The sequence below is a fragment of the Narcine bancroftii genome, chromosome 12 (genome assembly GCF_036971445.1).
Source record: "Narcine bancroftii isolate sNarBan1 chromosome 12, sNarBan1.hap1, whole genome shotgun sequence".
Taxonomy (NCBI): domain Eukaryota; kingdom Metazoa; phylum Chordata; class Chondrichthyes; order Torpediniformes; family Narcinidae; genus Narcine; species Narcine bancroftii.
In genome coordinates this window covers 30,104,995-30,129,350 of record NC_091480.1, presented here as the reverse complement: position 1 = coordinate 30,129,350, position 24,356 = coordinate 30,104,995, and the positions used below count along the sequence as shown (strand labels likewise).

The 24,356-nt window shown below is 42.3% G+C and overlaps 2 protein-coding genes across 4 annotated transcripts in view; one reads left to right on the top strand and one right to left on the bottom strand.

Annotated features, from left to right (window-relative positions):
* The window catches only part of LOC138747417 (histone H3.3A), a 64,719-nt gene extending 53,142 nt beyond the window's left edge, over nt 1-11,577 (bottom strand). Inside the window, exon 1 of the mRNA XM_069906628.1 lies at nt 11,568-11,577. The gene's annotated coding sequence lies outside the window, so the exon portion shown is untranslated. The remainder of the gene's footprint in view (nt 1-11,567) is intronic.
* unkl (unk like zinc finger) overlaps nt 1-24,356 on the top strand; it is a 131,310-nt gene that overhangs the window by 23,391 nt on the left and 83,563 nt on the right. Inside the window, exon 2 of one of the 3 annotated variants that reach the window (XM_069906608.1) lies at nt 6,799-6,874. The exons of the other annotated variants lie outside the window; for them this stretch is intronic. Coding sequence (XP_069762709.1) covers nt 6,825-6,874 — 50 coding nt within the window. The 5' untranslated portion in view covers nt 6,799-6,824. The remainder of the gene's footprint in view (nt 1-6,798; nt 6,875-24,356) is intronic. 3 annotated transcript variants of the gene reach the window in all.

Here is a 24,356-nt window from a genome sequence, read left to right as displayed (position 1 = left end):
GCTTTCAATATAATAAGTGGTAGAAAATATATTTTTGGTCATGTGGAACCTTGGATGTTAGTGTTTTAATGGCAGTGGTAAATGCAATAGATTACAAAATTTTAAAAATAGGAATATGTACCTACCCTCTTCCCTTCATGTGACTGACCACTGTGATGATGTAATGGGAGGGGGGGGGCTGCGTATTATACTGACTGCTTGCTATTGCTGTAGAGATACTCCACCCTACTGGTATAACAGATGAAGATGCTTTCCCACTGGCCAGTTTAATAGTGGTTATAGTCTGTTAATAAAAGCCCAGTATTAGTATGACACTTGTCTGGTCAATGTCTATGGCATATCAAGCACTATATCCTTTTACTGGCCTCATTGTGGCATGGCTTTTGTCCAGCCTTTTGTGCTGTTTCACTGAGAGAACTGTGGTATTATTTCTGTACTGCTGTTACAAAATACTGCTTTTCCTGATGCCTGGCACTGTTAATGTGAAACTTAATTTTGAGTGGGGGGAAATTAAGAGTTCGCTAATATTTTTAAAATAAAATTGAACTTTAACAATGGTTAAATTTGAAATTTTGAGCGCAGTAGCTTTGTATATCTTGGAAGATGAGCATTGTGGTTTGTTTAGTGAATTAGAAAGTCGATGTCAGATATGTTATAATGGCACAAAAAAATAAAGTATACACTCACTAGTTTCTTTCAGCACATCATGAAGTCGACTTTCTTTTTATTATTCGCTAGACACAATTCATTCTTCAACTCCCCAAACACCACTCAGCTAAACTCCTCTGACCTTCTCATTGGCTCACTGTCGCACGGGTGATTCTGACACTCTCACTCTCCTCCTCCCAATGAAGTAAGTACACAACAGCAACAATGTTTTGCAGTTTGATTTAAGCTTCCAGAATTTCAATTTCTCCGCATGCTCAAGGTATTAATAGATAATGTCTTCAAATGTGGCTGATTTTCCTATAACTAAGCCAGTCGCCACAACCTGACTTCAAAATGAGAAACTTGATGCACAAGTTGCGACCCTGACATGTTATGAGATTTTTTTTTAAAGTAGAGTATTTCTGCTGTTGAAAAACTGTCAGGTTTTGAACTGGAAATTCTTTTGAAGTGGGTGTTCCTGGACAAGAGTTTGCAAGTTGCTTGGCTCTAAGAAGAGTTATTGACGTGGATCGAATCTGCGGTCACTTTGTGCATCTTGGTTGAACTTAGTAATCCAAGCCATGGAAGGGGAAATTGTCTATTCTCCACTGCATCTTTATTTTCTGCATAAGTGGGGCACCACAAAATCATGAGGAGCGTTGATGGGGTGAATAGTGACGGTCTATTTCTGAGAGTCGTGCACAACTATAAGGTGAGGGAGAATGGGATTTAGAAGGGATGTGAAGGGACAGTTTTTCACCCAGGATGGTGGGCATGTGGAACAAACTGTCACATACAAAGTGGTGGAGGCAGGTACATTAGCTTTCTCTTTCTAAAAAAAAATGCGTGGATAACTATTGGAAAGGATTTGGCCCAATGCAGCAAATGTGAGTAAAGCAAAAAGGCACATTATTCAGCACAAACAAGCTGAACCGGGCTTGTTTCCATGCTGTGGAATTATGTGGTTACGCCTTTTATTCTCCCTTAGACCTTTATTGCATGCAACTGATTTACCAGATTTGTTAGGGAATTATCGTTTCATTCATGGCTATTAGTCTGGTTATTAGCACCAAAGAACCCATTTACTGGACACAAATATCAATTTTAAAAAGAAAGTGGGCTAATTTAGTTGTTTTAACTTTATCTTGACTCATGCTGGCAAATCCAGAATCATAGTGAATGGATAAAAGCCCATGACTGGGGAGTGACTTTTTTTAAATTTAAATTTTGACATACATCAAGGTAACAGGCCATTTCAGCCCATGAGTCCATGCTGACCAATCTGCATCCAATTAACCTTACAATGCTGGTACATTTCGAACAGTGGTAAGAAACCGGAGCCCTTGGCGGTGGGGGTGGGGGGGGGGGGGAAGAACCCATGCAGACGAGAATGTACAAACTCTTTATGGAGACCGCTGGATATGAATCCCGATCCTGATTGCTGGCACCTTAAAGGTGTTGCACTCTCCGCTACGCCAACTGTGCCATGCCACCCTTTTAAGTTGAAGATGCCTTTCGGTGTTGTACTTCATGATACTCAAATGTTCTCTGCTCTAGATGGTTTTATATTAATAGGACATTCATGTGCAAGTTCTGAAACTTGGAATTTGAGTAGCTGGGAATTGATCCCAATATCTGTCTGATGAATTCACTCAGGACATCAACAAATTTGTGCACTAAAAATAGCATATATGTATATTATTTATCATAAAATAATGTGCAAGTCGTACAGCTAATAAGGTACATTGTCTCTGCTTGGCTATATTTTAAAAAAAAACTAACAAACCTGAATCTGTTGGTGCAAAGCTAACCTGTTGTATATTGCAGAATGCAAAATACTACTACCATGATTCTTAAGCAAGTTTTGGAAAATATGTTGGCAATCTAATTGTTAGATTAAGAACTGCAGAAATGCCCATTAAAAGTACTCAGTTGGAGTGTTGCAAAACCAGGGCGTTTTGCTTGGTTTTGTGAATGTTGTAGTTTGAATTTCTGGTGAACAATAATTTCAGATTTGAATAGCAACTGGACTGAAGAATGTTAAATTAAACTTGTTCAACATTCAACTTTAATAATATGTGTATTTATATTCTTAAAAGCTTATTTGACTTGTTGTTTAGAGATTGCCACCACCATGGAAGAATTACATCAATAGGATTTCAGAATACTGTTTTAAGATGAGATGTTAAATAATTTGAAATGGTTACAGTGCTATATACTATTACCTGGCCTGTTACCATGCTGTATGTCTAAATTAAAAGGTTGGCCACTCCTGAGGTCTTTCTGAACTAGTCTTGAAAGAAAGGAACAATGCAAATCATGGAGTGAGACAGGCCAAGACAACTAGTCTTATACAACTTTACCATAACATCCCAACTCCTGTACATAATACTTTGATTTATGAAGGCCAATATGCCTAAAGCTCTCTTTGCAACCCTATCCACCTGTGACATCACTTTCAGGGAATTATATTTTTGTAGTCCTCTCCCTCTGTTTTATCGCATTCCTCTGTGCCCTACCATTTACTGTGTATGTCTTTTTTTGGTTTGTCCTTCCAAAATGCAATGCCTCACACTTGTCTGCATTAAATTCCATTTGCATTTTTTTTTGCCCATTTTTCCAGCTGCTCCAGATCACTCTGCAAGGTTTGAAAACTATTTTTGCTATCCACAATGCTTTCAATTTTAATTTGATCTGCAAACTTGCTGATCCAATTTACCACATTATCATCCAGATCATTGATATACTGTGTATTTCAGCGTACAAGTCGATCCTTGAAGCCTTCAAAAATCAGGAGACGTACATCAGATACAAAAACAAGACCTTAAATTCAACCATAAAAAACTGGTTGATATAGATTTGGTGTATAAGATGACCCAAAATGCCAAAAAAAAATTCATTCTTTCTCCAATCTCTTACCAACTTCTCACTTATCTCAAATATCCTTACAGCAGCAGAGTTGGTAGATTCCTTGGCCACTTCTATGACTTTTAACTTAAAACTTGCTTCAAACTTTCATCATTTTGCTGGAGGCTCCTTGATAACAACAACCATATCCAACAGCTCAGTCAATGTGATTTTTGGCAGTTGTCTTATACACCCAATCTATGATAAAACCATGAAAATGGGGACCCATCTTATCTGAAGGTTGACTTGTGTGCCAAAATATACGGAAGATGACAAACTATAATGATCCCAGCTCTGATCTCTGAGGATCATCCATCACTACTCTGGCTTCTCCTATCCAGCCACTGTCGAATCCAATTTACTACTTCATGAATACCAAGTATCTGAACTTTCCTGACTAACCTCCCATGTGGGACCTTGTCAGAGGCTTTTAAAGTCCATGTAGACAGCATCCACAGCCTTTCCTTCATCAACTTTCCTAGTATCCCTTCTTGAAAAACTCTAATGTTAGTGCAACGCTGTTATAGCGCCAGCAATCAGGATCACGGTTCGAATCCCACGCTGTAAGGAATTTGTATATTCTCTCCATGTCTGTGTGGGTTTTCTTCGGGTCTCTGGTTTCCTCCCACCATTCAAAATATATTGTGGGTTGTAGGTCAATTGGGTATAATTGGGCTGAAAGGGCTCTATGTCTAAATTAAATTTTGAAATAATTAAATTACTTGAGAAAGAAAATACCAATTTGGAGGTGGCGCAAAGATTTGCCAAATAGATCTGGAAATGAAGGGGTAAGCTCTTGAGTGAGCAAGAAGTTTAGAATTTAATAGGATGGGGGAGGGGGAAATCTTATGGAGGCATAATATTATGAAGGAAATAGATAAGGTTGAAACCAGTAAGTTGTTTTCTCTGGCAGATGAGACCAGAACTAGTGAACATTGATTCAAAATTCAGGGGAGTAAATTTAAGACTGAAAAGGAGAAACAAAGAGTAAGAATCTGTGGAATTCTCTGCCCAAGGAGTCCATAGTGGCTACCTCTTTAAATATATTTGAGACTCGTTTAGGATTTAAAGGCTGTGGGGATTAGGTGGATAAGTGCAGTTGAGCACACTTAACTACTGTATAATTAACTATGATCTTATTGAATGGCACAGAAGTCCAATAGGCCAGATGGGCTATTCCTGCTCTGATACTTTATTCTTGAATGAAGACGCTGTTTACATCCGGTACCGCACGGATGGCAGTCTCTTCAATCTGAGGCGCCTGCAAGCTCACACCAAGACACAAGAGAAACTTGTCCGTGAACTACTCTTTGCAGACGATGCCGCTTTAGTTGCCCATTCAGAGCCAGCTCTTCAGCGCTTGACGTCCTGCTTTGCGGAAACTGCCAAAATGTTTGACCTGGAAGTCAGCCTGAAGAAAACTGAGGTCCTCCATCAGCCAGCTCCCCACCATGACTACCAGCCCCCCCACATCTCCATCGGGCACACAAAACTCAAAACGGTCAACCAGTTTACCTATCTCGGCTGCACCATTTCATCAGATGCAAGGATCGACAATGAGATAGGCAACAGACTCGCCAAGGCAAATAGCGCCTTTGGAAGACTACACAAAAGAGTCTGGAAAAACAACCAACTGAAAAACCTCACAAAGATAAGCGTATACAGAGCCGTTGTCATACCCACACTCCTGTTCGGCTCCGAATCATGGGTCCTCTACCGGCACCACCTACGGCTCCTAGAACGCTTCCACCAGCGTTGTCTCCGCTCCATCCTCAACATCCATTGGAGCGCTCTCATCCCTAACGTCGAAGTACTCGAGATGGCAGAGGTCGACAGCATCGAGTCCACGCTGCTGAAGATCCAGCTGTGCTGGATGGGTCACGTCTCCAGAATGGAGGACCATCGCCTTCCCAAGATCGTGTTATATGGCGAGCTCTCCACTGGCCACCGTGACAGAGGTGCACCAAAGAAAAGGTACAAGGACTGCCTAAAGAAATCTCTTGGTGCCTGCCACATTGACCACCGCCAGTGGGCTGATAACGCCTCAAACCGTGCATCTTGGCGCCTCACAGTTTGGCGGGCAGCAACCTCCTTTGAAGAAGACCGCAGAGCCCACCTCACTGACAAAAGGCAAAGGAGGAAAAACCCAACACCCAACCCCAACCAACCAATTTTCCCCTGCAACCGCTGCAACCGTGTCTGCCTGTCCCGCATCGGACTTGTCAGCCACAAACGAGCCTGCAGCTGACGTGGACTTTTTACCCCCTCCATAAATCTTCGTCCGCGAAGCCAAGCCAAAGAAGACTTTATTCTTGTTAATTTATATGTGCCAACCACTATGGTAAAAGTTGTCCCTCAAGTCATTTTAGTAATGACTCTCCAGTTTTAGATTCTCCTACTTTGGAGGCAAGAAGATGGCTGTTGCCCCCTCATGATTTTGTGTACCTCTAATTTCACCTCAACTTCCTAAGATCCAGAGATAAAATTCCTAGCCTTTCCAGTCTCTCCTTATAATTCAAGTCACAGTAACATCCTTGTGAATCTTTTTTGTATCCTTTCTCAATTAATGCCATAGCAGAGGAACAAGAACTGCACACAGTATTTCAAATGTAGCATTTCCAACATGTTCCAATTTTATAATTGTAGGTCATTTGGATGTAATTGTGTGGCATGGGCTGAAAGGGCCCGTTACCATGCTATAATGTCTAAACTAAAATTAAATTAATGGCAGCCAAGTTCATGCCAAATTTGGAAGTGCAAAAATATTGTGACGAACCACTGAAATATAGTATGACCAAAATAAAATAATTGAGTTCTAATTTGTGAGATTTGCATTAGTTTTTATTGAACTGAAGGTTAGATGTGGAAAATCTAGCTAGGTAAAGTGCTGTTTGACAGTGAACCTCTGTGTTTTAAATTAGCCATGATGAAGCAATGGCAAAATAAATTCGGGGTGATGTGCAACTTGAAGTTGATGCTTGCTGTATACCTTTTCATGTGCATTTAGGCAGTGTGTATCACAAGTCTGAAGGATGCCAATAAAGAAATAAAAATCCAATCCAAAATAAAAAAACTGAATGCCAGAAACCAAGGACACAGAAGTGGTATGATAGAAATTATGGATTCATTTGGCAAATTCATGGGAAAGATGTGATGAAAGAATTAAGCTGGGGAATGTACATAAGCTTGAGCAAAGTGTTTTGTACTGGCAAACTAATGTTGTTATCCTTCTTTCAATTAAAGGAGACGTAGCAAGGAAGTGAGGAGAGATGAAAGCAATTCAAAATATACGAGAAAGAAAAGAAGAAATCACAGAAAGGTATACAGAGAAAGATATAATCAGGTAGTGTAGTTCTGAAGTAAAACACGAAAATCTGCAGACACCGTGGTTGAAGTAAAACACAATGCTGGAGAAACTCAGCAGATCAAACAATGTCTTTATATAGCAAAGGTAAAAATATATAACCGACGTTTCGGGCTTGAGCCCTTCATCAAGGTATGGAGTTCTGAGCCTAATGAGTATGACTGTTGCTTTTTATCACAGTCATTGTTTTAAATGGCTCCAGTCCAAACTGTTGAAACAATGGCTGGAGTAACTGCAGAAGGAAAAAAGTGACCACGTTAGCATAAGTAATTATGAAATATAGTAGCAAAGAGTTGCAGGATGCAGTTAAAGCTGGTTGTGAGGAGTGGTACGGAGTATGGTAAGAGGGTTTTATTTTGGCCTGATTGTAGACCTTTGCAAAAAACCACTTAGTGTCCTAGTTACAGAATAAAAGTTGTGTATGATTGATGTCTATTGACAGAACCTTTTACATTTAGAATTTAATGTGATGACATTACACAGTCAGAATTTAAATAATACTGCAATTCAGATTCTCCTTTTTAATCCAGGACAGAGTCTCATGAAACTTCAATATCAATATATTTGAACTTGTATCTTGTTAATGTAAAATTTTAAGCCAAATACCTGTATATTTTTTTAAAAATCCATAAATTCTGGTCATTAAAACCCATGCCCCCCACTTAACTTAATCAACCCTGTACATTTTTGGAGGGCAGGAGGAAACTGGAGTACCTGGGGGAAAAAAACCCATGCAGGTCACGGGGCAAGCATACAAACTTGCAGATGGTGGCAGATTTGAACTCAGCTGTAATTTCGTTGTTATAACTGTTCCATAGGAGAATAGGAAGAAAAGCAATTTAAAAATGGATTAATGTGCATGTATTGTCCTTTGAAGTATTAGAATTAGTTTAACAGTAGCATTTCTTTTTGCCTTTTACTGTTTCCTTATTAAATAAAAATGAAGCAACTTTATAAAATAGAGAAGGAATGATGAAACAAAATCATTTCTAGCAACTTTTGGTCTTTAGCCATATGTTCTTTGGGCTTTTTTCTTCTGAAAAAAAGCCAAAATGTGACAGAAAATAGTTAATGAGGTAGTTAAAGGTAGGAAAATTTTGTTGATTTAATAACAGTCAGTCAGTCGCAACCTTTGAAGCTACAGATTTGTCATTCACTTTATTTTTGCCTCTTTTAAAGCGAGATGACAATGGAATGTTAAATATAAACTGAGCTTGGTGGAATTTTGTAATCACAATGGGAATGGATAGAAAGGAGATTGCAAGGTGCCTATGAGCAGAATAATAAATCTCCAGTCATGCCAGTATTGACACAAATAAGATGAAAAATCGTAACAGGGTAGTAAGGAGATTGAGGAGGGAGGCTGGAAATTTCCTATATATTTGAGAAGAAAAGTGCTAAAAATCCAAAAAATGAGGTGCTGGAGAGGTAGATTCGTAGATGGATTGTATCCAAGGTATAAGGATAGTAAGAAAGATAATTGCAAGCTGTACTGTCTATAATTTCCCAGCCATTCTTCAAAATGGGGAGTAGAGAATTGCAAGTTATGTCATTATTCAAAAAAGATTAACATAGCAACTCAAAGGCAGTAGTTTAATTATTTAAATGGAAAGCTTTTTGAAAACAATTTGGGACACAGTTAACTATCATGGATTAGTTAATGGAGACTAGATTTCAGATTTATTGTCAGAGTACATACAGGATAACACTTTGAACCCTGAGATTCTTTTTCCTGTGGGCCAGGCTGCATTACCATTTATTGGTAGTGCAAGGAAAAACTGCACACCATGTACATGTGTAAACAAATGTAAACAACTGCAATATAGAGGAGAAAAAAATAAACAAACAATAAAGTGCACAATTAAGAGTCCTTAAATGAGTCCCTGATTGAGTTTGTTGTTCAGGAGTCTGATGGTGGAGGGGGAGCAGCTGTCCCTGAACCTGGTTATGTTAGTTTTGTGGTTCCTGATGGTAGCAGTGGGAGCAGAGTGCATGGTGGGTGGTGTGGATCCTTGATGAATGCTGCTGGTCTTTGATGGCAGCGTTCCCCGTACATGTTCTTGATGGTGGGAAGGGGTTTATTTGACTGTGATGTCCTGGGCTATGCCCACTTCCTTTTCGAGGGCTTTATGCTTAGGGATATTGGTGTCCCCATACCAGATTGTGATTGGAGGTGGTCAGCACACTTTCCATGACACATTTGCCAGGGCTTCCAATGTCATACCAAACCTCTGCAAACTCCAGAAGTAGAGGCACTGATGAGCTTTCTTCATGATGCCATTAGTGTGTTAGCTCCAGGAAAGATCCCTCTGAGGAAGTGACTCCCATGAACTTAAATTTGCTCACCCTCTTCACCTTTAATCCCCCAATGATCACTGGATTGAACACATCTGGTTTTCCCTTCCTGAAATCAACAATTAGCCCTTTGGTTTTGTTGATATTGGTGCACCAACAATGACCTCGCAATTGGCCAAGTTTTCATTCTCCCTCCTGTATGCTGACTCATTGCCGCTTTTGATACAACCCAGTACAGTGGTTCTCTCAGCAAAATTGTAGATGATTTTGTCGTATTGAACCACACAGTTATGGGGTGTAAAGTGAGTGGAGCAGTGGGGGTGGGGATAAGAACTCAGCCCTGTAGTGCTCCACTACCAACACAGATTTGTAAAATGTAAATTGTATTGAACTAATCTGGTATGGAATGGTGAGAACAATGTATTTGAAATAGCTCAGGCTAACTTTTGAAAAGACATTCAACCAAATGCCATACAATGTGCTTTGAAAAGGAGCAATTATAGCATGGACAAGAAATTGGTTTAGTGACAGACTGTGTCTAAAAGTCAACTATTCGCTGAGAGGATAGTAGATAGTGGTGTTCCCCAGGGTACTAGAGACACTGTTTGAATTCTTGTTTGAATTCTACTTGAGAACCTCGGCTATGTTCCATACCACCTGTATGAAGCTGAGCAGTATTCAATAAGATCTGACCTGCATCTCTGTATTCTGGAGTGGGAAGGTGATATACAGGAAAAGAATGGCTCCAAAATGGCATAGGCCACAAGCCCAATTCCCCAAAAATTGCAAAAAGCTTTAAGAATACAAAAGCCATGAAATTGTTCACTAAAGTAACAAGCTTTTAAAACATTAAAGTCATGTTTAAAGCAATATGCTTCTCCTATTTTGCAAGCTGCGAATCCTGTCCAAGTGCCAAGAATTTGAGGTCCCCTGATGCTATGTCACTCAAACCTGGTCTAATTGGAGAAGCAATTATTCTACCCTCTCACCCACACCTTCCATTGCAGTACATGGAAATGCCAGCAAGGTCAGAGATCTTGCTCTCCCATTGTTAAAATGTATCTCTATGCTTTCTCATTGGACTCTGCATGGAATCCTGTGATGGAGCATATTAACATTGGATACTTGAGAGCTGCCAATCACAGCTCGAAAGGTATGGCTCTCTAGTATTGTTCTCGATTAGGAAGAACAATTTAAGAGGATGAGTGATGATGGTATTCAAAGAAGTAGGCTCTAGGTTAAGTGACAAGGTTGAGAAGAAAGGAGCACATTTAGTTGGAAAAGTATGTAACATGAATTTAATAAATAACATGCATTTTTTTTTGTGATAAACTTCATTTCAAAACAAAAGTAATGTTGCAAAATGTCTTCAATGCCTGCACACCTTTTATGAAGACCAGACTAAGGCCAATATTCCAGGTCTTTTCTTACTAGTGACAAGTAAAGTTGGACCAAAATTGGCCTTTTTCTGTGCTTCTTCCTAATACCTGCTCTAATTTAATGTCTTTTTTTCTGTTTCCTATACCAAGACATCTAGATCACTTGGTCTGGAAGCATTTGTAGTCTCACCAGACTTCCTTCCAATGTGAATAACCACATTTCAAGTCCCACCCTCCAATCCCCCACCCTGTGATGCTTCCCCCTTCCCCCTCCTTCCCTCCTCTTTCCCCCCCCCCACCCCTGTGATGCTTCACCCTCCTCCCCCCACCCCTGGGGTGCTCTTTCTCTCCATCCACCCCCCTCCCCACCCCCCCCCCCCCGGTGCTGCTCTTTCTCATGCCCCCTCAGTGGTGTTTCCCCCCCCCCTTTGCATTCTTTAAAGTGCTCCCCACTCCTCTTAAACCTATGACCTCTTGAATTTGATATTTTTACCCTGGGAAAGAAGGTTCTAACTATCTACCTCATCTATGCCTTTCATAATTTCATATACTTCTATCATTTTTTCTCCTGAGCTACTAATCTCCAGTAAAAACAATCCAAATTTATTCTATCCTCCAAAGTTTATTCCATCCTCTCCTTTTAGTTAATAAACTCTAATCCAAGCAATGGTCTGGTGAACCTCCTGCATCCTCTCAAGTCTTTGCATCCTTTGGTAACCAGAATGCTACAAAATACTCTAAATGTGCCCTAACTGAAGTTTTACATAGCTATAACATGACTTCCTGACTTGTGTCCTGACTGAAGAGGGCATACATGTTGTTCTGGTAAACTTGTACGTCTCACTTTGTTTGTTTTAGATTGGTCATAGTGTTTGAGCTACCGAAAAAAAAAAACAGAGACACATGCCGAGAGCACTTCAGTTTATACAAATCTTTATTACAAAATCTTAAGCTGATTTCAAACTACAATATGCAAGCTCTTCCGATTATACTTATCAATGCCTGGACTGGTCCCAACTGCCAAAGGGAGGCATCGACCGCACACTTGTAGTAGGTTGCCGGGGCGCTGGTAGCAGCTTCTCCACCTCCCACGACCAGGATGTTGGTTGGACTCTAGAAGTTCTTCTTCTTGCTGAGAGACGTTTCCACCCCTCAGAGAGTCTGAAACTTCAGTAGCGGGACCACGGCTTATATTACCCAAAAATTACTTACTCAAGCACCTATTCCCTGCGCAAAAAAAAGGATAACTGAGCACGCCAAGGCTTTTATCAAATACCACAACTTTTTCTAGCTTATCTCTTTGAATACAATGGTTTACTTAGCTTCAAGGTCTCGCCTGACAGTCTGCAACCAACAATCCCATCAATCTCAAAGTTCAGCAACCGGCTAACAAGCAGGAAGATTAAACGTTCTTGGTACCAGACGTCTTTTTGTCAGATAACTGGATCTCTGGTGGAATTTAGCTTCTGCCTGCTGATTCCTACATTATTCTCAAAGCAGGTTACTGATACTCAGCCTTGCATAAGCAAAAGCAGGGTCTAAATCCTCCATTACATTCCACCCCTTGGTCGCAGTCTGTCACTTACGAGACCTAACAAGCATTTGAGTACAGAAGGAGCAAAAAAGAGAAACCAAAACTACAATAATCACAAAAATAGGCAATAATGCGAGCAACCAACGCAAAATAGTGTGGCCCAACCCCCCAAATGTACCAGTCAACCATGAAAAAGGATTCCAACCAAGGCTCAAACTATCCTTGTGGGCCACAATACCCAGACGCTGAAGCTCACGAACAGATTTTGAAACACGCTGAACAATATCAGAAATATTAGTGGATACATCAGGAACATACAAGCAACATTCAGAACCGACAAGGGCACATGTGCCACCCTGTTTTGCTAAAAGAAAATACAGGGCCATACGATTCTGTAAAGCCACTGTCCTGATGGCAGAGAGTTCGTGATTAAGGTCATTAAGGACCTGACTGACAGACAAAAGGGTGAAGGATGTCACATTGGTAATAGAGCTCATTAGATCATATAATTTGTGACCCTCTTGGGAAACGCGAATAATGCCATAACCTGGGATCAAGGCACCAAAGAAAATCTCGGCACCTGAGAGAGCACGTCTATGCCGAAGGACAGGGGACATACGCATAAGCAAGGGATGATTCAATGTATCTGATAGATTGAATTTCAAATAAATGGGGAAGGGGGTGAGGGAGGGAGGGAAGGGAGGGGGAAAAAGGGGGGAGAAAATGACACTATATATTTAAGAAGAAAAATGTCTGTATGTATCTTGGTCAATATGGTTTATAGTGTGAAAAATAAAAACTTTTAATAAAAGCAAGGGATGATCCTGTAAATGAGAAATATGATGCAGGTAGGGGACGGCGTATGCCAAATAACAGCAACCACCCCAGGTAAGGGATAGCCATGCAAAGGCATGAGACCCACAAACCCAATAGGTCCCGTTGATAGGGTGCTTGGAAATAAAAGTGGAATATGCCAGACAATCACTGTATCCCAGTGCATCGACAGGCCTGTTGGGGAACTTACAAAAGCAGACAGAACCCTTAACATGTTGAGAAACAATAAAATAGGGGGGGTGTCATATTATAAGGCGGGGTAGGAATATGACATCCTTGAAAAATACCTAAAATGTCACATAGACTAAAGAACTGGGCCTCCTCAGGCACAGACTTATTAACATCAATGTGAACCCTGCTTTTGGAGGGATCAAAATATTTCCAGGCAGCAACCTCCTTTCGGGTGAAAGGAATGGGGATCATGGGAATGCCTATACCGGTATGCAAAGGGCCTACGGTACAAATCCAACAATCAGAAACATTCAATCAGTGAGCATACGCATAGGAAACATGGAGAAAGGAAATGTCGGACAAATCGGAAGGAATATTTGATGGTGAAGTAGGCCACCAACCCCCCCACAGAACAGGAATCCTCCCACCACTTAGCGACAGGCGGTGCAAAGTTATCACAAGATGAAAAGCGGATACAAAAATGACCATCACAGAAGTAGAGGGTGACTCCCATCAGTTGGTCCATCCACAAACAGAATATAGGATCCGTGACCGGCAATAACATATTTATACAAGCTGCACTTGAGGTGGGTGACCGAGGACTTCTTTGGTGTAATGCATCGGGCCGTGTACCCCATGGGCAACTCCCTCGGAACGTCCTCGACATTACAAATCCAATTGCTGGCACCAAAGCAGCGGTTAAGCCAGATCAGCAGGAGCGCAAGATGGAGGACCTGGAACAAAGAAGCCTGACATATGTCATTCACGATGCCGTAAGCGTTCAATATTTAAACAAACTAAACCATCCTGTCCCTCAATAGCTACTCACTGAGTGTTACCCTGGGAAAGTGTCACTTTTTTCCCTTTTACAGGAGGGCCACTACCTGGTGGTGCCACCCATACCTTTTGTCCGGCATTCTCGAGCTTGGGAATGGGGGGGGCAATGACTGTTTTTCTTCTGGAATAGGCTGTAGTTCAGAAGCGTGAAGAAGTTCGTGGAAAGGTGTACCTCCTTTTAAAGGGCGATGATTCAAATTGTCGACTGCCTGCTGCAGCACATGGCACCACCCCTTCAGGGTCCCCAGTGGTGTTAACAAATGAATTTGTTCCTTCAGTAAGCCGTTCATTTGTTCAACTAACTTGGCGGCCTGTGGGTAATAAGGAATATGGTGGACCCATAAGATACTGTTGTCAGTTGCCCAATCACAGATTGCCTTTCCGGAGAAGTGAGAGCCATTATCAGACTGAATTTTCTCTGGTACATCATAACAAGAAATTAAATGGTTTAGTCCTTGGGAAAAGGAAAAACTAGGTCTGAAAAAGTGTCAACCATTACTAGGACGTAACGTTTACCCATACAGCCCATGTAATCAATTTGCCAGACTGCAGCCGAGCGAGCTCCCTGTCGTATTCTGCCATGCGGACCAGGAGGAACAGTGCGGGACTTGCCAAGCTGGCATGCTGCGCATGTCCACATGACCATGCGCACATCATCCTGATGGATGGGTAAGGCATGTGTATGGGCCCACATTGCTGATCCCTTCTCCCCCAAATGACCACTCTGTTCATGTGCCCATCGAGCTAGGGGGACAGTATCGGCGCGGCCGATAGTGGCAAGCTGATCTGCTACAGCATTATCTTGTGCCATGTTCGTCGTCCCATTGGTATGGGCGTCAACGTGATATACGGTTATCTCAAGATGGTGGGAAGCATCCCACAACAGCTGGCAAAACTGTTTGCCCCATACTGGGCGATCATGTATCAGCCAGTCGTTCTTTTGCCAATCAGGCAGCCATACCACTAGTCCATTAGCCACAGCCCAGGAATCAGTAAACAAGCGAAGAGGGTGATCATGGGGGTCTAGTGGTAAAGTGACTGCCTTCAACTCAGCATACTGACTGGAGCCATCATCCCCCTCCTCCGATAAGTGAGATCCCGACCTGGGATGTTAAGTCTCCGCCTTCCACTTCTGTTTTCCTTGCACCCACCGGCTACTACCGTCTGTAAACCAGGCATCCTCTTGTTCTGCTGGAGTGAGCGAATCATATGGTTTACCCCACTGAACTGGTGAAGTGGGTAGGGGAGGGGAAGATGGGTTCAACATCCTCATGACGAGACAGAAGATCAGCCACCTGTTCGTGTATGCGACCCACCCCTTCAGGCCCTCTGGTCGCGCGACTCTGAATATACCACTTCCATTTAACAATAGAAGATTGCTGAGCCCACCCAATCTTTAGTTTAGCATCATTAGCCGGGACCCAGTTCATTATTGGAAGTGCAGGTCGCAACTGAACATCTGCATCGCCTGTCATTCTTTCCATCTCTAGCAGGGCCCAGTAACAAGCCAGTAACTGTTGTTCAAAAGCAGAATAACGAGTGGCAGCCTTGGGCATGGTTCGTGACCAGAATCTCAGTGGGATTCGGCAGCCCTCTTGTTTCTGCCAGAGGCTCCAGGAGCCCACATCATCAGTAACGGAGGCCTGTAGTTCGTAGGGGGTATTTTGGATGCGGGGAGAAACGGGCAGGGCCTGAAGAATAGCCTGCTTGGCAGACTGGACCACCCTTTCCTGATCGTTACCCCATAAAATGTCTATTTCTTTCAGGTAACCTTATATAGAGGACGTAAAAGCAACGCCAATTGTGGAATATGGCGTCGCCAGTATCACAATAACCCTAGGAAACGCTGGGTCTCTTTTTACTCGTAGGAGTGGACAAGACTACAATCTTATTACGAACTTTATTGGGAACCACCTGTTCTCCAGCATGCTACTGAATCCCAAGGAAAATAACTGTCTGGGATGGGCCCTGCACCTTGGTGGGGTTAATGGCCCACCCTCTGCATCAGGGTATCTTGGACACTCTCCATACCTTCCTGTACCATCTCTTCCGTGGCCCCTTGGATCATCACATCATCAATATAATGGTGAATCGAGAGAGAAGGCGATACTGGCACTGCCTCCAAATCACGGACAATTAGACTGTGGCAAATCGTGGCTGTCCGTAACTAGTCCGCTAATTCGGCACCCTGTGTCTGAGGCAGTGCAAGCCTTATCTGGGTTTCGAGAATTAGAGTTGGGAGGCGGGTGAAGGTATACTGGCGCCCCTTCCAGGTAAAGGCGAACTGATCCTGTGAGACCTCGTCTATAAGAATACTGAAGAAGGCGTTAGCGAGATCAATGACAGCATACCATGTTCCCGAGTTCCCTGTAGCAATGTTTTCAATAAGGGTAACAATGTTCAGAACTGCCGAAACAAGTGGTGGGGCATGTTTGTTCAAAAAACGATAATCAACTGTCAATCTCCAGGAGCCATCTGGCTTCTGGACCGGCCAAACAGGGGTATTAACGGGCGACGTTGCAGGCCTCACTACCCCTTCTTCTTGCAAAGCATTGATGCTGGCAGTAATCTCTTCCTGCCCTCCAGGGAGGCGATATTGTGGAATGCATACTGGTTTCGGGAGGGGGGGGGAGGCACCATCACAGGATCCCACTTAACCGACCCACCACTGGTCTTTTTGTAATAGTCCGAATTCCAAATGCAAATCCCACCTTGGCTAGTGTTAAGGGCCGTACCGGCCAACATATTGATACCCAGGATACACTCGTCAGTGGCAGCCACCAGGGCATGTAATCATACAGGGGAAGGGCCATCACCCACCGTGGTGCGGACTTTTATTTCCTTCATCAGGGTGATCGCTCCTCCCATCCCCTCTATTCGAAATGTCGGTCCAGTTCAGAGGTTGGGGTTACCAGGACTCAACGAATGCTCCCCACCGGTATCGAGCAAGGCCAAATATTAGCTGTCATTACCCCCACCCCAATGGATTGTTAACGGTATGTCGGGCTGCGGGTCCCCGTGTATCCGCCGAATCTCAATGGAGTAGACAAGGGAATCCCGCCCACACCCTCATGCCTTAATAGGGTTCGGTGGCTTCCAGGACCACATGCTACTATTATCCATAAGAGCCTTTTTAACCAATTGTTGTATCTCATCACGGGTAACTGGAGGAAGAGAAGCTGGCTCGATAGGAGCAGTAGTGGGAGCAGAAGGCACAGCTGGGCCAGGAGGACTCAACAGCTGGGGATGATGTTCCCCTGCCTTCCTCTTATAAAGGGCATAAAGGACTGCGGTAGGTTTCCCATCAATATCACTTTTAGGTATGCCTAACTTTAACAAGGTTAGTAAAAGGTCCTTTCTTGTCGGTCCGTTATTAGCAGCAGTCCCTCCCCTTTCATCCTGCTTGTCTGATTTAACCTGGGTTGTACGTGAGTGGATTTTACCTCCCAACTCTAATTCTCGAAACCCAGATAAGACTTTCACCGCCTCAGACACAGGGTGCCGAATTAGCGGACTAGTAATGGACAGAACCAGTCCCTGTACTGTGGGTTGGGCGGAACGAACCAATCTGGTACGCATTCCAGCCGCGAACATCTCTTCGTCGGGGCTCCCCCCATATACCCACAGCCTCAAACGCCCTGCATACAAGGCAGAGGCCAGGGCCTGTTGACGAATTACTGCTATACCCTCCTCTGGGGTGCCCCAATTGTTCTGCAAATGTAAATCCCAATCTACTGGTGACGGGTATACTCGTAACATCCCCTAGAGTGCCAAGTAAGTAATCCAACTCTCTCCTTCTACCATGTACCTCAGCAGTGACCTGGATATCAGTAGTCAATGTTCCTAATCCCAACAATTCCTCAGGGGTCAAATATACATTACCTCCTTGTTCCCAAACATGCAGGAGCCAGGCCGCCAGTGTTTCTCCCATCTTTTGCCTAAATTGATCTCCATTGGCGGCCAGCTCTTTTATAGAGAAGTCGCGTTGCATCAGGATCATCGCCATTCCTTATCATGGCACGAATACGATGTGGATCGGGTTCTACCCCTTCTCTGCACAGAGCTACTGCCGGAGTTTAATATTACAGCTGATCATTTGGACATGCTTATCCTCCCATTCTTTGGCTCGGTCCTGACTGGTGCAAACAATCTCACTCATCATGGAACAATGTTGTCGCATGGCTTCTATCTTCTCTAGTTGCTCTCTCTTGTGCTGGGATTCTACTTCTCACTGAACTAATTCTGCATCACGCTGAACGGTGCGGCGTAAGGCTGTGGCCAGCAGCCAAAAACCGTCCATCAGCATCCCCTTTTTATCAGGAAATTTAATCTCTTGAAGGAGAGTGGCAACCTACTCTCCCAGAGGCGCACTTGGTGGATCTAACCTCTCATCCCAACTAATGGGTGGTCCCAACAAAGACAGGGTATTGGCCGACATGTCAAACCCATTGTCTTTGGAAGTCCATCCCAGAATCAAGAACTGCTCAGGGCTCACCTCCTTCTTTCGGCGAAACCCCTTGAGATCAATGCTGCTCGGAGCACCAATTATCTTGGGTAAACTTATACCTTTCATTTTGATCATTTTAGATTGGTCACAGTGTTTGAGCTACCGAAAGAAAACAGATACACGCCGAGAGCACTTCAGGTTATACAAATCTTTATTAGAAAATCTTAAGCTGATTTCAAACTACAATATGCAAGCCCTTCCCAATTATACTTATCAATGCCTGGACTGGTCCCAACTGCCGAAGCAAGGCAATGACCGCACACTTGTAGTAGGTTGCCGGGGCGCTGGTAGCAACTTCTCCACCTCCCCTGAATGGGATGTTGGTTGGTCTCTAGAAGTTCTTCTTGCTGAGAGACGTTTCCACCCCTCAGAGAGTCTGCAACTTCAGCAGCGGGACCACGGCTTATATTACCCCAAAATTGCTTACTCAAGCACCTATTCCCTGCGCAAAAAAAGATAACCGAGCACGCCAAGGCTTTTATCAAATACCATAACTTTTTCTAGCTTATCTCTTTGAATACAATGGTTTACTTAGCTTCAAGGTCTCGCCTGACAGTCTGCAACCAACAATCCCATCAATCTCAAAGTTCAGCAACCGGCTAACAAGCAGGAAGATTAAACGTTCTTGGTACCAGACGTCTTTTTGTCAGATAACTGGATCTCTGGTGGAATTTAGCTTCTGCCTGCTGATTCCTACATTATTCTCAAAGCAGGTTACTGATACTCAGCCTTGCATAAGCAAAAGCAGGGTCTAAATCCTCCATTACACATGTCTTGTGTCTTTATTAACTAATATTGCCACTTTCTGCGATCTTTGGACATTCACCTGAGATCTCTCTGTATATTAATCCTACTTTTTGTATTTTGCATCACAAACTATAATCACAGACTATGACAGACTTCCTCTCTCCATCACTCTCAATTTTTTGAGTCGTCTGCATAATTGTGATCGACCCACCTATATTTTCACTCAAACCATTACAAAAACATTTTTGTTGAAGGTGAGGAACTTAGCTAGTAGGAAGAGAAAGTAAAGACAATGTATTGCTTGAGACAATGCTGTAGGAATGGAGGTATTATTGAAGAAGTTAGAAGAATAAAAGAGCATTCTGCAAGGAATAATCAATTCAGAATATTGAGGGAATATGAATTTTTCGATGTCATGTCAAAATTGTTGAAAATAGGATTATGATCTGTTAAGTGTGCAGGCTGGTGTGCATTTTGGAGACTGGAGGAACTTTATTTTTGCAGAGAGGGGAAAAAGTGTCATGAATGGGGAGTCGACGATGAGCAAATTTACAGTTGGTGAAAATGGAAATTCTGATCACTAGATTGTTAAAGGGTTTTACAATCACTGGAGAGAATATGGTGCTCTTTTCCATTGAAAAGTGATGACTGAAGGATGACCAATGCAGACCTTTAGAATGATGAAATGCTTTATTAGTGTGTTTTTTTTTTTGCGGGGAAAAGGGGAACTAGTAGCTGTCAACATGTTACCAAGAAATTTAATAGGATATTAAATTTTTCCAGAATGGGAGTGTGACAGAGTATATAGATATGATTTTGGGAGATAAGTTGGGAAAGGTCTGTTAGAGTAGGTGACATACAAACACTTTAAAACAGATCTCTTTTGATATACTGGAGCTCTGCTAATGCTAGACATATTGGCTCTACAGCTTTTGCAAGAGCTTTGGAGAGTGCTCAAGAGACTTCTCTAATGGATTGTTTTTTACAAAAGGCAACAGATGAAAGATCTTGTTGGAGCTGCAGATTCTCTGGAAGAGAACTTGTTGTTCTAAGAGGGTCATGTGGTTTTGCAAGCAGAGAGTGTCAAATAGGCTTTCTTTCAGAGACAGAGAAGGAGAGAGAGAGAGATCACTTCTACAGTGTTACAGCCAGTAACAAAAGCTGGAACAGGACAAGCTAGCAAGCTTGTGGAAAGCCTCATTTGGAAGACTGCCTGGTCAAAGCCCTTGTGGTTCATGGAAGAGGAGAGGACTGGCTGTCTAATGTTTCACTTAGAATAAGAGAAACAAGAAGGAATTATTTGGTGACCTGAAAGAAAGAGGTTATCATCTGGAGAACACTGACAGAGCAAGTTTCATCAGCAAGACACTGAAGTCGCTGATGTCTTGGAACAACAAATCTCTCTCTGAAAACCGAAAATAACCTTCTTGAGAAGTAACCATTTACCTTTCAAGCACCAAAGCCTAGTGAACTTTATAAATATTAAATTCTGTGGACAGTATAAGAATTGCCAGCAACCACTGAACTTAAAGGAATGAGGTGAGATTGGACTGTGAACCAAATAACTTTTCTGAACTTGCACACATGTGCACTTAGAACTAGAAGGGGGTTAAGTTAGGTTAGTTAAGTTGAAGTGTGATTCTGTTTTCATGTTTAAAGATAATTAAAAGCAACTTTTAAGTAACCATTTGTCTTGGTGAATATCTATTGCTGCTGGGTTTATGGGTCCTCTGGGCTTGTAACAGGAGTCTTCTGCGGATCAGACTGTGTGTATTATGTTTAGGTTTAGATCTATCGTAGAAAACGTATTTGCTATTGCTTTGGGTCAGAATCGTGTAGTCAGGCTCTCTACTAATTGAATTTCTAAATAAATGACTACTGTAATTTTAATACTACATGTCAAGGTTAGGAAAGGATTTTGAATGTGATTGGTTGATCTGGCTCTTATTGGGATTAGCTTGGCCATGGTCAAGTGGATTAGCTTTTAATTTTATGCAAGGGCAGATTCTTAGTGAGAAAGAACTATGTGTTGTAAAGGGATGTAGCTAAGATGACAAGCTAAGTTGGCAACAAAAAAAGATTTGTGGGTAATTTTAAGAGTAGGATAAGGAAGGGCAGGAGGAATATTGAGTAATACATTTTATCATTGGATGTGTAGTTTGTTTATGAGCTCAATATTCCATATAATATTTCATTGAGTAGAATTCCTAATTAAAGTTGTAATAGTTTCCAAATTCACTGGATTAGTTTTTGGTGGGTAATATAATTAGATGATGCAGTATTTTTCCATCAGAAAACTACTTTTCACTAATTTTTGTACCAAAAAAAAAGAATTGGACATAAAACCGATTGAACCTGCTTATCCTGTTCAGTAAGATCATGGATGAAATTTTCTCATTGATTTGTAAATACCTGCTGACATTCATTTTTGCTTTAGTTTCTGAATGTATTATTAAATAAACTACTCATACAGGACCAAAAAAATTTCATTTAAATCAGATTTAGACAATTAGTGTTTTCATTAGAATTTGTCAATATTGTATTTGAAACAAATGATCCTTTAGAATTGTCAACAAGTTTTGTTCAGGCCTCCTGTGTTCTGTTTCATGACTATTTCATTCATATTGCTTGATCTTGACGTTACAAATAGCCTAGTACTGTTCCAGAACACATCGTTAACAAGAACTTAGAACTTCAAAAGTGTTTACATTTTTATTAAAAATAACCTTTTAATGCAGGTCAAGTACCCCTTCTGCAATAATCCAAAAACTGCGAAATTGTTTTAGCGCCAACATGATGTCACAGGTAGAAATAAATTCAACTCCTGACTTGCCCACGTGGGGCTCTGACGCTCTATTGGTGCCAGTTTGGTTACAATAACAGTTTTTAAAAAATCTTTGCTTCTGGCCGGGTAGACGCTGGGTCTAAGTTTTCAGCATTGTCCTCAGCTGGAGTCAGCGACTCCATTCTCAATGTTGGATGTGGTGCCGTCCATGTCAAAGATGTCACCTGGGCTCACAGGCAGGAGTGAGGACTGTAGTTGGGAGCCACTGAAGGCGGGGAGGGAGGTGGTCTTCTTTTGTAAGTAGAGATCAAGTTTTTTTTTGGTAAGTACTAAACATTATTTCATGTGAATTTTCCACTTGTGGCATTATGTTGGCGCTCAAAAAGCCTGCAGTCGTTTGTTGTTGTTTATCCACTGATGCAGGTTATTCTGCTGATGCTACTGTGCTGCTTAGTTTTTGTTCCAAAATCCAAAAAACAAACCCCAAAACCGGAAAAAGTCTGGTCCCAAGCATTTCAGATAAGGGGTACTCGACCTGTACGATATTTGGTCTTGAGAGTCCAGCTACAATCAAGACAGCATGAAAATGGGAATTTAAAATGTATTTTATAAATTTTCCAACGATGATCTGAAAAACATGATGATTAATGTTAACCTTAAAGTGCAGATATTTGAAATGTAGTCAAGTTAGCAATTTGCTTAAATAATTAAGTGATGAATGGTTAGTTAATTGAGTGTTTATGGTGTTGGTTGGTGGAGCAGTCTTTGCCAAATGTGCAGGGATGGCAATGGTCCCTTGAATCATTGTCTTTAATTAATTAAGAAAAGAACCCAGACAAGTGTTTCAGTACCCTCCATAATGCTTGACGCAGACGTTTCCCCCCCCCCCTTTATTTGCCCTTGAGCACAGTTTTACATTTATAATCCAACACTTCACATGTAATGAAAGTGTACCTTCCAGATTTTATTCAAGGTTATTGATATACATTTTGGTTTGACCATGTAGAAATTACAGCACTTTTTTTATGTATATATATATATATATATCTTCTTTCTTTGGCTTGGCTTCGCGGACAAAGATTTATGGAGGGGGTAAAAAGTCCACGTCAGCTGCAGGCTCGTTTGTGGCTGACAAGTCCGATGCGGGACAGGCAGACACGATTGCAGCGGTTGCAAGGGAAAATTGGTTGGTTGGGGTTGGGTGTTGGGTTTTTCCTCCTTTGCCTTTTGTCAGTGAGGTGGGCTCTGCGGTCTTCTTCAAAGGAGGTTGCTGTCCGCCAAACTGTGAGGCGCCAAGATGCACGGTTTGAGGCGTTATCAGCCCACTGGCGGGGGTCAGTGTGGCAGGCACCAAGAGATTTCTTTGGGCAGTCCTTGTACCTTTTCTTTGGTGCACCTCTGTCACGGTGGCCAGTGGAGAGCTCGCCATATAACACGATATGAGTGTGTGCGAGTGTGTGCGAGTGTGTGCGAGTGTGTGCGAGTGTGTGCGAGTGTGTGCGAGTGTGTGCGAGTGTGTGCGAGTGTGTGCGAGTGTGTGCGAGTGTGTGCGAGTGTGTGCGAGTGTGTGCGAGTGTGTGCGAGTGTGTGCGAGTGTGTGCGAGTGTGTGCGAGTGTGTGCGAGTGTGTGCGAGTGTGTGCGAGTGTGTGCGAGTGCGCGCGCGAGTCCCCACATTTCAGGGCATCACAATGTTTGGGACATTTGGCTTTCCAGGTGTTTGTGAGTACTTGGACATGTTTACTTGTACATTAGTGCAGGTATAAGAGAGCTCAGCTTGCTTCTCAGTTTTTGATCACTTTTGGAGTCTGTCGTTGCCATTTTTTACAAACGAGAACCAGAATTATGCCAATCAAAGTCAAAGAAGCCATTTTGAGGCTGAAAAACAATAAAACATTAAAAGATATCGCCCAAACTTTAGGATAACCAAAATCTACCATTTGGAGCATTCTTAAGAAGGAAGAGCGCACTGATGAGCTCAGTAATCGCAAAGGGACTGTATTCCAAGGAAGACGTCCACTACTGATGATAGAATAATTCTCATCATAATGCAGAAAAATCCCCAAACCCATTTCTGACAGATCACAAACATTCTTCAGGAAGCAGATATGGATGTGACAATGACTATTGTGTGGAGAAGGCCTCATAAACAGAGATACAGATGCGACACTGCAAGATGCAAACCATAACAAAGGTGATATGCTTTGGATCTTGGGCAGTTCCTTTATGCCTTCATACTTTGCTTGCCATCACTCTTAAAAAGCTTAATCTTGGTCTCATCTGTCCCCAAGACCTTTTCCAGAATTCTGCAGGCCCTTTTAAATTGCTTCTTGGCACACTGTAATATGGC